Source organism: Staurois parvus, unplaced genomic scaffold (genome assembly GCF_062004578.1).
Source record: "Staurois parvus isolate SC_StPar_1 unplaced genomic scaffold, SC_StPar_1.0 ptg000048l, whole genome shotgun sequence".
NCBI classification, from domain to species: Eukaryota; Metazoa; Chordata; class Amphibia; order Anura; family Ranidae; genus Staurois; species Staurois parvus.
In genome coordinates, this window is record NW_028317844.1 from 2,677,969 (window position 1) to 2,691,994 (window position 14,026).

Here is a 14,026-nt window from a genome sequence, read left to right on the forward strand (position 1 = left end):
AAGACGACTACTAGGACTCTGTACTCTGGAGTGGTGAGACCAAGATAAATGTTTTTTGGAACTGATGGCTTCAAAACTGTATGGCATTGCAAAGTTGAGGAGTACAAAGAAAAATGGTGTCTACAGTGAAACATGGTGGTGGCAGTGTCCTTCTAAGGGGCTGCATGAGTGCTGCTGTCGGGGAGCTACATTTCATTGATGGTATCATGAATTCACAGATGTACTGCTCTATATTGAAAGAGAAGATGCTACCATCATTCTGTGCCCTTGATCGGCGTGCAATTTTCCAACATAACAATAATCCAAAATACATATCTAAGGCCACTATTGCATTTCTGAAGAAGAACAGGGTGAAACTGATTCAGCGGCCAAGTATGTTAACTGATATGAACCCAATCGAACACCTATGGGGAATTCTGAAAAGACAAGTTTAGCATCACTATCCATCTAGCATCCAGGCTCGAAAAGAGGTCGTTCTTGAAAAAATGGAAAAAGATAAATGTTACAGTATGTTGCCAACTTGTTCATTCCATGCCTAGAAGACTTGGTGCTATCCTTACAAATCATGGAGGTCATACAAAATACTAGATGTAGTAATTTTTGTTGCGGGGTGTACTCATTTTGGCACTACTAATTTGAGTAAAACTGAAGATTTTGTCATCTAAATTGTATTATTAATCTTACTTTCATGTAATGAGGTAATCAAATGTTCTATAAAACTCAGTTTTGTCAAAATATTGGAAATTGGTCTTGTGTTCATTGAGATATGAATTAAAATCTTACTTTTCAAAAGGGGTGTATTCATTTATGTTGAACACTGTATATATACATAATGATTGAGTGTTCTGAGAAATTTTCAGGCATAAAATATGATTTTTACATGTAGGAGAGAATTGTTAGAATTTGCTCTTTGAGCAAGTGGTTGAACACAAACAGCTCTGTGGGCCTTGGTCCACTGTTCGGCTTCTTATGGTTTGGGGAATGATGTACATGGTACATATAGAGAAATAGAAAAACAAATGATGTCATAGTATAGCTGGTCATACACCTTGGGCTCATTTGTATTTTATTTTTAAATTGGCCTGCACTGTGCCTCAAAGTTTTAAAAAACACATATGAGCCATTTCAAATAATATAGCAGAGCAAAGAACAGAGCATTTACATAGGTGCCTTGTGGTGTGCATTAGTGTGGATGTGTTTAAGTCTGCTGAAAAAAAACATTGTTTAACCACTTTCCCACCTCCCTATAGTAGAAATACTGCTACAGGGTGGCAGCGGTGTGCAAAATCACGTATATACACACACACATGTGGCTTTGCATATCTGGGTAGGGGGCACGCACGAACTGCCATTGGCGGCCTCAGCTGTCGATCACCGTGACCCGGCCAGTGATTCCCCGCCGGCACTCGGTGATCGCCGTACATCACCGACGGGGGAGAGACCTGTAAGTAAACAATATAGATCTCTCCCATCAGCTCCTGCACATTGCTTTGTATTGCTCTGCATAGCGTGGCAGAGCAACACAAAGCAATGTGCTTACACAGTAAAGCACACAGTTAACCCTATGATCGCCCCGGACGGTAACCCCTTCCTGCCCAGTGTCAGTGCTTTTGACTAGCACTTATTACTGTATTAGTGTCACTGTAGATGTCAGTGGCAGTTAGCCAGTTCCCCCTCAGTGTCAGACTGCCTGCCGCAGTCCCACTATAAGTTGCTAATCGCCGCTATTACTATCTTATCTGCTCTGCAAATTTGCAGGATACTAGAGTTCATGCTATAGTTGGCTACAGTGCTTACTTTGCCTTTACAAATCGCCAGAATACCATGATCATTAGCAGGTATATCAGATAACATGAATAGCTACTGAAGCTGGCACCTTCAACAGCAATGAAAACTTAATCTCAGCATTTGTGCTACAAATTCGCTGGAATCAAAGTGAGGCAGACATTTCATTGACTGAAATTCAATGTTTGCTAACAACAAGAACGCCTAGAAGATAGATTCTGTTATAAATTGCTGCTAAAATTTAAATAGCTCTAAAAAAAAAAGAAAAAAAAACTTTGGCAATGTTTAAAAGCTGGTTCACACCAGATGCAGTCCAGTGCATTTTTAATCTTTATCAGAAATGCATGCACAGTGCTTTCCATGTATTCCAACGGCCCAAGTTCACACCAATGCAATGCATTTCAGTGCAGTCAACAAAAAGTAGAACATGCTGCATTTATTCTTTATGGAATGCATCTGGAATGTGGCAAAATGCAACAAAATGCACTGGAACACACATGCCCTGAACTGAGATTTAAAAAAAAAAGAAAATGAACCAGGGCAGATCAAAAATGTTCATGCAGAAATGCATCCAGAATGCAGAAATTGTGGTGTGAACCGGCCATGTAAAAAGATATGGTAAAATATGCTAGCCACAGCTAAAAAACTGCAATGTATTTTAAAAGTTAATTGTTCTTGCAAAAGATGGTAGTTCTTTTTTTTTAATGTATGCAAATACAAAAAGCAGTTTTGCAAACATAAGCCATTGTTTTTATAATTTTGCTTCCCTTGTGCTTTAGGGCACCTTCACACTGCCCTGGTGTGGTCTTGCAGTGCTTTGGGTTTTCATACGGGTTAGCCGCAGTGTCGTTGCAATTTCAGAAAGTGCACCAAAGACGCATCATGCAGGGTTTTTTCTAGAACCGCCTCAAAACTGCAGTATTTCATAGAAATCCATAGGAAAGCACAGCTACGCCGCATGAAAACCACGGGTTAGCCGCATTTCATCAAACGCACAGTGGGGCAGTGCAAGGCTGCCCTTAAGGAGTGTCAAGTGTTGGTACAGTGTATGCATTCTTTAGATATGTCAGCCGGTCTGCACTGAACACAAGCTACCCGTTTGCTTCATCCACCTTTTTATAAGCTTAGCTACAATAGGTTCTGCCCATCTGCCATTCTTAGGGGATTCCAGACTTGTAATTGTGGGAAGCAGATTACAGATACTATACCACAGGGATCCTCGATGCCTTCCCTATTCTCAGTTCTATTCTAAGGTACGCCGCTGTTCACAATGCCGTAAAAAATGCTGATGAGTTCCGGCTAGCTAAATAAGGAAAGCAATGTTTACACTGGCCTGGGTTCTGTGATGAACAAAACAGAGGTAAATGGTTATATTTGCAATGTTGCGTGGGATTCCCAGATATATAAAACATGCTATTCTGTTTTAAGGTGGTTGTAAACCTCTGACATGAAATATGAACAAACCATATCACTCTATAGTGTGTACATGTCCTAATCCAGAGCAGTGTCATTTCTGTCTGCTGGCTTGTTCCACTGCTATCAGCATGCATTACTTCTGACAAGTTTTCCTGACACCAAGAGGTAAAAAAGTGAGAGGGGAGGGAGATCCAGTACACAGCCTGTGATTGAAAGCCTCAGCTCTGTTCCTGTGTGATGTGTGGAGGGGGTGTGTGTCCCTTCCCTCCAGTCAGCAAACTGCAGTGTGTAATTTCAGCTATGATGACATTAACAGATCAGGTCATGTGGCTTGTACAATGGTTTTGAGTACTCGTTTAGTATTAAGCACAATTTCGTATTTTATCTTGCATCCAGCTTCTCAAGAAAAACACTGGTGGCCCAATCCATTTAAAAACCAAAGCAGGGCAAGAAGCAGAGACAATAAAAAATATATTATTTTCCAGCACTCAGCCCCATCAGTCAGTAAAAGGGATCAAATTAAAAGCTATTTCTATCATTTAAATGAAAGAGGTCTAACAACAGAAGGAAAAACATTTTTTTAGTAAAAATAAACATAAAATAACCAGTTCCAGGTTCTATTTTTAGGCTCCATTCACAATAGTGCAATTTCAGATGTGACTTGAGTCGCAAAGAATCTCATGACAAGGGAATTCACAGTTTTCAATGGTGCTTGTTTACATCAATGCAACTCAGCACGGCATGATTTTGGAAAAAGGTTCCTATACTACTATGGTGCAATTCCAGTGCGATTTTGGCCCCATAGAATATGCAAACCACATTCAAGTTGCACCGAAAATAAGATCCAAATCAGATTGCAGCAGTGTGAACATGTGCAGTTCAGTATTGCAAACCTTGGTAGCAATTATGTAATAAGATACTATTTATTTTTCTTTTTTCACGTGCAAGCAATGTTACACAGGTAAGAAAAGCTACATACAGTGCCTTCGCAAAACATTTGAGCATAATAAGATTTGAAGTATTTGTAGTCTATGCACATTCAAATGTTACCATTTCACAAAGGGCTTGGGATTTAGCACCCCCTAATGGGCAAAGAAAAAAGCCATGAGACACAAACATCTAATAAACGTTGATCGGATTGAAGATGCACTTCAGAGTGTAGTTTTTCCTGTCCTCTGATTTTTTTTTTTTTTTTTTTGTCCTAAATTTTCTACTACATCTATTACACAAGAAACTGATGAGTGGAATTAATTAAAATAAAACATTACAAGCTGACTAAACTGCCCATGACAAAAGAAAAAAAAAAAATCACAGCGTATGCTTTATTTCTAATGAAAAACATTGTTGGATTTAATACTAAAGCTAAGAAAGCCAATTGCAAAGACTATGGTTCAGATGTAAGCAAGGGTCTTTATAATACAATACAGAGAAACTTGTTTCCATTGTATTTGAATATGTATGGTACATCTACTGCTTAGCACTACAAGTTAACACAACAGTCTGAAAGCTCCAGGAAAAAAAAAAAAAAAAACAAAACACAAAAATGATGTAGAGGGAATGCTCAGCACACGTCTATACTATGAACACTTATGTTAATTTTTATTAACCATTTGAAAAACTTGGGTGCACTAAAAACCTTAATCTAAGTATCTCCTACTACAGGGCTTTCTCTACTCACTGGCTTGGAGTCCTAATTGCATTCTGAAAGCCTACAAAACAAATAGTTGACCCAGAAGGTAGGTATTTCTTACTGCAGGATCCCTCCAAGACACCATCCTCACTTACTATGCCTTGAAAGTCCACAAACCCCTTTCCTTAGTCACATCTGCTGTTTGTACCAAATGCAACATACAAGAACTCTCCTCTGTAGTGAATCCAACCTGATCCTGAGTCCGAAAATGGATATTCTAAATACGCATAAGGCAGTCAACACCGTTCCTCAGGCTGAAACAGAGCATTTAACCATAATCTACTTCACAACAACCAACTCTCCAAAAATTACACTTACTAATCCCAATTCCATTAATCTCATTCCTGCATTGAGCAGATCTCATTCTTACATGTTCTCCTCCACTGGCCATACTCACAGTTACATGGTCATGGAGGCCTACAAAGCTGTCATCAGAAGTCATAAAATACAACATGCTACCTGATCAGAAAAAAACAAACAAATAAACCAAAACACAACATCATATGAAAAAGTATACAAAGTTCAGAACTGGACAAGGCCTTGACAAGCTTTAAGGTCAACCCAACACATACGAATTATAAAACAGTGGAAACCATTAGAACAGATTTAAATCTTTGCATAACAGATCAAGTCGAATGCTCCCCAAGAAACAAAAGTTTTAAGCAAATGGCAAAAAAGGTGGCTATGCTAGCCAAAAAACTGAAGACATTCTCCACCAGATTTACCTCTATAATATTAGGCTCTGTTCACATCTGGTGGGCAGAATGAAGCTCTGCGAGTCTGCCTGCAATTCCAAATCATACTGCAATCATAGCAAAACGAGGCCTGTGTTTGTGTGCCATTCATTTTTAGTGGCACCTCAAAGGCGGTACAGTCTTGCCACGATTGTCGGCCGGTAATCGTGCAATCCAGTTTGCGGTGCTTTCCCCATGACAATTGCGGAAAAACTGCACCGCGCTTGAAGTGCCATTAAAATGGTTTTTTTTTCACTGGCTTTGTTGTTTTATAAAATGAATAAAGGAATGATTTAAGTTGAGTCACCAATCCTTTTTTCGGCTACAATTTTGTCCAACACTGCACTAGCTTCAGAAAACTGAACTGTGACAAGCAGTGTATATACCATTCTCACTTCATGACTTTAAAGTGAAAACTTTCCTTTGCCAATGCCATGGAAATCAAAAGGCTCATTAAATACCACCCCCACAGCAGCATATACTCACCTTTTCTCTCTTGCATGTTGGTCCAGTCTGCTGCCAAAACTGGGAGAAGAATCCAAACAGACTTCCCAGAGTGTACACAGGACTTTCGACTGTTTTCCTGGTCCCAAGTGACAGCACTGGGCCAATTACAGGGCTCGTGGTGTTGTTACAATGAAGTGGAGTGAGTCACTTGCTCCGGAACAAAAGAAAACAAGTATATGAGGACAGGGATAGGGGAATTTTGCAGATTTCTTCCTTTTACTGGCATGGACACACTGCCAATCAACTGTCAAATGCTAGAATTTCAGGAGTCAGTAGAGGCACTGGCATATAACAGTTGCATGACAGCTACTGTGGTTTAGCATCAGGAACAGGTGGGCAAAAGCATTGGTCTCACATACAGTCTATGCATAGGATGCAAGTAGCTCCATATCAGGATTACAATACAGAATTAGCCATTTTTCCTGGAGCAGGCTCATCAGGGATCCATTATTCTAGTCATATTACATATTTGAAACATCTATGTTACATCTCTAAATGTTGTAATCCTAATTGTTGGCTACAGCATGCTACATTGTTAAAATAAAACATGTAGGTCTTGTGGGCGGCAATACACAAATTTAACTATTATCATGTGCAATTAGTTTTAGCAGCCTAAATTAGTGGCATTTTACCATATTCCTTGCACATACTAACTTAACCCACCCCCTGGAATTAAAAAAAAAAAAAAAAAGATAGAATGTGCAAACTATGAGGTTTGTTATGATTAAATGAAACAACAAAATGTTACAATCTTTTTATACCTCTCAAAAATGTTAGCCTCTCAGGTTTATTTTCCAAAGTTCACAACAGCATATTTCATTTTTGTTGCTAAAATTGAGAAGGTAATTTTATATTTTCACATTTTGCTTACCATATGTTGCAAACGTTCTTCTTTGCTGTTCGAACATAAAGTCATTAATGTGTGCTGGTTCTGCGTATCCTGAAAGCATGTTCCTTGGAGCAGCCATCTGCTGGGTTTTAAATGGATTGTTGGGTCCAAACTGCAATTATATAACAGAAGAGATACAGTAATTCAAATACTTTTCACCATAAAATGTATCTCAATTGTGCATGCTGTAGCCTATGATGTATCAAAGGAATAAAGGGATATGAGCACATTTTTTTGCCCCTTCAATTTCCTCTCAAAGTGCGCCTGTGCCCAGACAATCGACATTAAATGATTTACATATTATTACCAGTAAGACAGTAAGCAGTAAAACCTTGTTTACATGTGCGGTAGTTCATGGTCTCTCTGAAGTGGTGGGTTGCTTTTCAGGGGCACCTGACAGACATCTCAGAAGCAGTATGCCGATTTCTGAATGCCCGTTTTTGAAACAAGCAGCATACTGACACAATCACATACATTACACGTGGTTGCAGTGTGGTACCATTCACATGGCATGTGACATTTCCCTTTAGTCCTCCTGGAAATGTTTTTTTTTTCTAGGAATCTCTCAGGACAGCAACCTGAGAGATAATTGGTTTTTCCCTCAACCCAAAACAGTGAAAACCCCTTCCCACCGTCCTTGTACCGCAGTTGAGATGAAAATAGACTACCTCCTCCAGTGCACGAGAAATAAAAATAAAATTATAAAAACGCCAAGTGAAAGGGTTAGAAGTAGGCTTGTAGTCCTGAATGATTCCTAGAAAGACCATTATTGGTAAGAATAATGGGGAAATAATCTTCCAGGACAGAAACCTGATCACAGTCTATAGAACTTAGCTGCAGAATGCAGATCACAGGTGCAATGCCAGGCTCCTGCAGACATTTCCTCCAGCATTCAGCCTGTACCTATGTACAGGCATTCAGTTAGAAAGCTGGAGGAAATATTAATGGACTACAAGTGTACTGATTAACACACTCATACACCATTGAGAAATACAAATCCATCTGTCAGGGTGGTGGACGGGGCTTGTTGGTTATTCTTTTTCCTAAATGTGAACATAGCCTTTCAGCAGAAAAAAGCAGAGGCCCCAGCAAGACAGATTTTTTTAGTAGAACAGGAAAGAGAACCAAACAAGAAAGTCAACACAAGAATTCGCCTCTCAAAGGGGCTGGCAAAGAATACGGCAACTCTGTAGGTGAAGACAGAGAGGATCAAAGGCAAAACAATGAAGATCCAACAAGTCTGATAAAATCAGGTAATGATCTCACAAATCCACAACTGGATGAACCAGTGGAACTACGTTAACACTCAGTACAAAGGCTTACTTAAGAATTAGAAGTATGCAAGGGGGCAGCCCACTGCTGAGAACTAGCCCCCAAGAGGAACTAAAGTTGATCCAGGTTGAAATGGCAGAAACAAAAAAAAAAAAAAAAAAAACACAGGTTTGACTCACAAAGAAGTACCTAGGATGACTTCTCTTGCCTCACACCATGCGAAATACACTTCCCAGACGTGATGATAAATAATGCCCAGACCCAATTGGGAGGAAAGCCACAATGAATCCCATGGAGAATATCTTGGGGTGGAATTTCCTTGAGAATTTCTCATGAGAACCAAGTGAGAAGGTAAACCTTGGGAGAGGAATATTTCCTAGTTTAGAGAAATTTAGGAAAACAGAAACTGATTGGGCCCTAAAGAAAGAACCAGGGCTTTAACAGTATGCTGTTACAGCCAGCCAAAGAGAAGCAGAAATGAGAGCCATACACACTGGAAAAGAAAAAACTTGTAAGGCCAACCTTGGCCCTTGAAGATACTGAGAACCAGATGTTGGCCTTGTCCGATTGGAAAAAGACAGGATTCGCCCCACAGGGAACTTCTTGGGCTTGGATTTCCTTGCATCGCACCCTGAGAAATATGCTTATTAATAGTGATATGTGAAAAGTCAGTTACTTAGACTACTCAGTGAGGCAGAGAAAGCCCCCCCCAAAAAAAAACCCCCAAAAAAACAGACAATGGGGAATGGCCCACAGAGAATCTGCCAAGAGCATGATGAGGTCCAGGTACTAATTTGCCTGAGCTTTTCAGTGCAGAGAAAAAACACTAAAATACACCTCATCTCAATCCCATGATGCAGGCGAGGAAGGAGTATCAAATTGGAAAGGTGTAGACCATATCATCCCCTGTAATAGCTAGAGGGTCCTTGGACCTGGAGACAAACTTAGCTGGTTTGTTGAACCTGGAACCCAGAAGCTTAAAGTCCAATGTTGCTTACCTGAGACAGAAGTCTAGAACACCTGCAGGTAAAGAGACCATACTCCCAGCTCTAGATACTTTAAAGTGAATAAACCCGTCTGTCAAATTCCCAAAGCCCATAATAAGTACAGCAGCCAGGACTGAAACATTTAATTTTGTTCAAGGCAGAATTTGACTATCTACACTTGCAAGACTCCTGGTTCCTCACTGATGGTTGACATAAGCCACTAATATTAATAGGTTACCTATATTACTTATATTATGGATGCACTTACTTTATTTTTCTTAGCTTGCACTGGTATAGGGTGATTGTGCTGGGGTATTTTCTATAATTGTGTGACACAAGCCACAGCCATGACATAGCCCAAGAAAAACCAGGTTGGTTGACCAGCAATCCAAAGATCAAGCACCAAAGGGATTACCCAGTCATTCTATGATCTACAATGTTCAATAGGGAAATTAACTTCCAGGGTTGACAAAGTTTCTTTCAGTACAGAGGGGGTCTTGGACTCCTCTCTAATCAGACAAGCTGCCATCCATTGGAAGAATCTACCAAACAGGTGGAAGGAAAGATTTTCTCTCGGACTTCCAAGCTGGATTCCGGAGACATCTGGCCAAAGACAACCTGTTCCTGCATATCAAGCCCAGGGGGTTGAGCCCTTTGCCCAAATGCAGAGTTGCAGCAGTTCAGAATGGAACTGGGGCATACTAAACTGCCTCAAGGGAGGCTACGATAAAACCTGTACCTCTCAAGCAAAAAAAAAGAAGAAGGTTGGACAGTCCCTGGTCTGCAAGTCCCACATGGGAGCAAAGAGTCAGGAGCTATATTGCAGAAGAACTATGGTCAGAGCCACAAGAGACCCAAATACTTCAAGTGAGGAAAAGTTCAAAACAGTAATTCCTGTAGGTTCAGGATGCAAACTTGTAAATAGTCATTTTGTTACACTTGACCTGAAAAACCTTATACTCTCTTGACAGGAGATCATCTGGAGTATCCGACTATGGGAATGCCCTGTGGGCGTAGCTAGATTAGCACCACTGAAAATATTTCAGATGAAATGAACAAACCAAAAGGGAAGGGCAAGAAAAAGGCAGTGTACACAGCAAGGCAGAACATGCGTGTAGCTATCTCTGAACTGAGCAGTTAGTAACAAAAGCCAAATGTAACTCCCAGGGAGGAAAAGTTCCCAGGGGCACAAAGCACTCCCTACCCACCAATAAAGTCATACTGCAACCCAGGGAAGGATTCACCATTGCAGTACCTGACTTAAATGCGGTGGTCAGCAATGTTTGCCTCCATTTCGAGTGTTACCTGTACCAGTAGTGTATTTTGGTTTTGTGTTGCCCTAAACAAGGCTAAATCGTGCACCTCCCCATCTAAATGTGTCCTTCCCTTTGCGGTTTAAGATCCACCTCTTCAGGACAGGAGCATGATGGAGGGTAGTGTGAGATGGGGGGGGGGGGGGTGTCGTGGGACAGCGTGACGGGGGATATCAGGACAGGAGTAGGCCATCGGGACAGGTGGGGGGCATCATGACAGGGGGCAGCGGGACAGGAGCGCAGTGAGACAGGAGGAGGAGCGCAGTGAGACAGGTGAGCGGCAGCATGACGGGGGGCATGGGACAGGTGAGGGGCAGTGGGAAAGGAGGGGAGAAGTGGGATAAGTGGGGGGCAGCGGGACAGGTGAGGAGCGCAGCGGGACAGGTGAGGAGCGCAGCGGGACAGGTGAGGAGCGCAGCGGGACAGGTGAGGAGCGCAGCGGGACAGGTGAGGAGTGCAGCGGGACAGGTGAGGGGCAGTGGAACAAGAGTAGCGCAGAGGGAAAATTGGGGGGCAGCGTGACGGGGGGCATGGGACAGAATCGAGGCAGCAGGACAGGAGGAGCGCAGAGGGACAGGATCTAGGCTACGGGACAGGTGAGGGGCAATGGGACAGGGGAGGGAAGTAGAACAGGTGTGGGGCAGTGTGTCGGGGGGACAGTGAGACAGGAGTGGGGAAGCACCAGTCCTCCAAGCTCTTACCTGTCCAACAGCAGCTCCTCCAGATGGTGTCAGCATCACTCAAGGAGGGGAGCCTGTGTCCCATCTCCCCCAGGATCTCTGGCGGTGGCTGCAAAAGAGCGGGGGGCTCCTCCACCCTGACCTCGTCCTCTTCTCCTTCCTCCTCCACTGGCACCTTCTGGCCATCCTGCACATCCCGGCGCACACCGATTGCGGGCCCCGACCCTCACACTCAGAGCGCACATGGGCGATCCAACCACCACTCAACTCTCCTCTGCAGCCGGTCCCTTGGCCCGGGTGACCCTCCTTGTGTGTCGGCTTGGCTGTATCCTTACCCATAGCGGCCCTGCCGCTGACACACAGTGTCCCTTCTGCCTGGGAGGGGCATGCCGCCCCCCTGTAAACTGCCGCCCTAGGCAAATGCCCTGTTTGCCTAGCGGCAGATACGCCCCTGCCTGTGACCATCATACTGTCCTTGTCTCTGTGTCCAGTCCTGGCATGACCAGAAAAGAATCTTCCTGAATCGAAAGATATGACATCACTATATCCGAAACGGGGACGCATACCACTAGAATACAGGCCTCAGGATTCCACACAGTCCCAGGAACACACCATAGGCCTCTCTCAAAACTCCCCAAAGGGGAAGGACAAGAGAGCTTACCAACCAGGGGGGCTTTAGGAATTGCCTCCCTACAACTACATAGGGTCCAAGATCCTTAGAAAAAAAATGGAAACCCTCCGAGTCAGGCAGAGGGCCAAGGCAAGACAATCCAGGCAGATCTGCATCAAGAGGGGGAACAATGACCAAACGTACATTACAGTCAGGATACAACAAACATTATACAATCTAAGGATACAATCTAAACTGAAGGATAAGGGGGGTGAAAGAGTTTAACAGTTTTGGCTTGTGTTTCCTATGGAGGGAGTAACTAATCTCTCAGGAAGTTGTCCTGTAAGATGATTGGGGAAATGATGTACACATTATATGGCGGCAATGTATGGTCACTGATGATGGTAACGTAAAGCTAAATACATTACAGACATTGTGCACTTTCAAATGTTTTTGCTGTTTTAACTTGGTATTAGTAAATTTTTAATCCGTGTCATTTGTTTGCTTTAGCTTGTGATAATGGACTCACATCACATGTTATGGCTGCAGTTTGTAGTGTCATGGCTAATCAATTCCCCTGTCTCCATAGATTGATCTTCCTACCTTGCCAGACAGGACAAAAAACTTCTTGTTCTGGGTCATAAGCATGCTTAGCCATTTATCTGTGTTGCAAACATTTTATAAAACAAACATCTCTTCCAGAATGGTAAGCTCTGTTAATTGCGCGTTTAGCTGCACTAGCACTAGACTGAGCAACCCAAGAATGTGGGATATGTATTTTTACTTTTCATATGAAAATACAGTTCTCAGACTACAGACAAAGGTCTGTAGTGCGAAGCTGCATACCTCAAGTTTCAAACAAACAGAAATTTCTGACTCTGGAATATGAAGATTTACAGACCAAAAAATGATACCATGAAACTATATGCTCAATGCAGATCTAATGCTGGTGAAAAACCTCAATATGCAGGTAGGAAGGTTTAAAATGACTTTAAGGTATGCCTTTACATCTCTGTTAAAGTGGGAGTAAACTACCTTGGCTGAATTTTACCTACAAGGAAACCTATAATAAGGCTTACCTATAGGTACGGTAAACATCTCCTAAACCTGCAGTTTCAGAGATATTTACACTGGCAGCAGCCGGTGACGTCACCAATGCATGTGCTCTGAAGGAACGGCATACCTGTGTCGTTCCTTCAGAGCCCTGTGCCGTAAAGAGTGATTCCCGCACGTGTGCAAAGGAGCGATGTCATCACAGCTCGGCCATTCATACCACCGAAACCCGTGAACCCAGAAGGAAGACCGAGTGAAGATGGAGACACCTACAGTGGTGACAGAGCGCTGTTGGAGGGCTTCATTTTCACGTAAATGCCATTTCACATTAAGTGCCATTTCAATAATGTAGTCAAAGTGTTTGAGCAGCCCAAACTTTTTTATTTCATAAGTTTTACATAGAGTTCAGAAAAGTTAGAACCTCCTTGTTTTTTAATGCTGTCTGGGCTCTGTTAGAAACAATGTTAGAGATCATCCATTAGAATGAAAAAGACCATGCATGTGAACTAGAAGGATGACCTAGCCAAGATGTTCAGCTCGCAAACTGTGCAGTGCTTAAATAAATTTCTAAAAGTAAAGTCTTGAACCGTTCATTTTAAATAGGTTTTTCATAAAAGGTTAGCAGTCCAAATATTTCTCTCTTGATTTTTCCTTTAAGGTTAAAAAAAACATTTCCACTGACATTTCCTAGATTCCAAGCAAAAAAGGAGTAGGGGTGAGACAGGGGTACATGTTTTTTACCCAATAAGAAACCTGTCACAAATTACATCATGCATGCTTTGTGAGTACACGAAGCATCTCTACAGAAATTAACTATTATAATATATCACTGCAAAGGCAGAATATTGAAAATCAAACCGACGTGGCGCTCGTGAGCAGCGAATGAAGAAGGCCGCTTGCTGATCCTACGCCTCCACGATTGGGCACACCAGTAATCAAATGAGCCATCAGGAGAGCCATATCCCTTCTCTCACCTTGACTCTTGCCTCCTTTACACCCCTCTGCTGCACATTGGGCAACGGACTGTCAACACCCGCACCTCTAGCACCCACTCGATTGACCCGTCCAGAGCTGAGGCCTTCCCGCCAGCA

At 42.4% G+C, this 14,026-nt stretch overlaps 1 protein-coding gene across 1 annotated transcript in view; it reads right to left on the reverse strand.

The window, feature by feature from the left end:
- The window catches only part of CDC40 (cell division cycle 40), a 98,197-nt gene that overhangs the window by 46,272 nt on the left and 37,899 nt on the right, over positions 1-14,026 (reverse strand). The window contains exon 3 of the mRNA XM_089664662.1: positions 7,004-7,133. Within this exon, the coding sequence (XP_089520788.1) occupies positions 7,004-7,133 (130 nt within the window). The remainder of the gene's footprint in view (positions 1-7,003; positions 7,134-14,026) is intronic.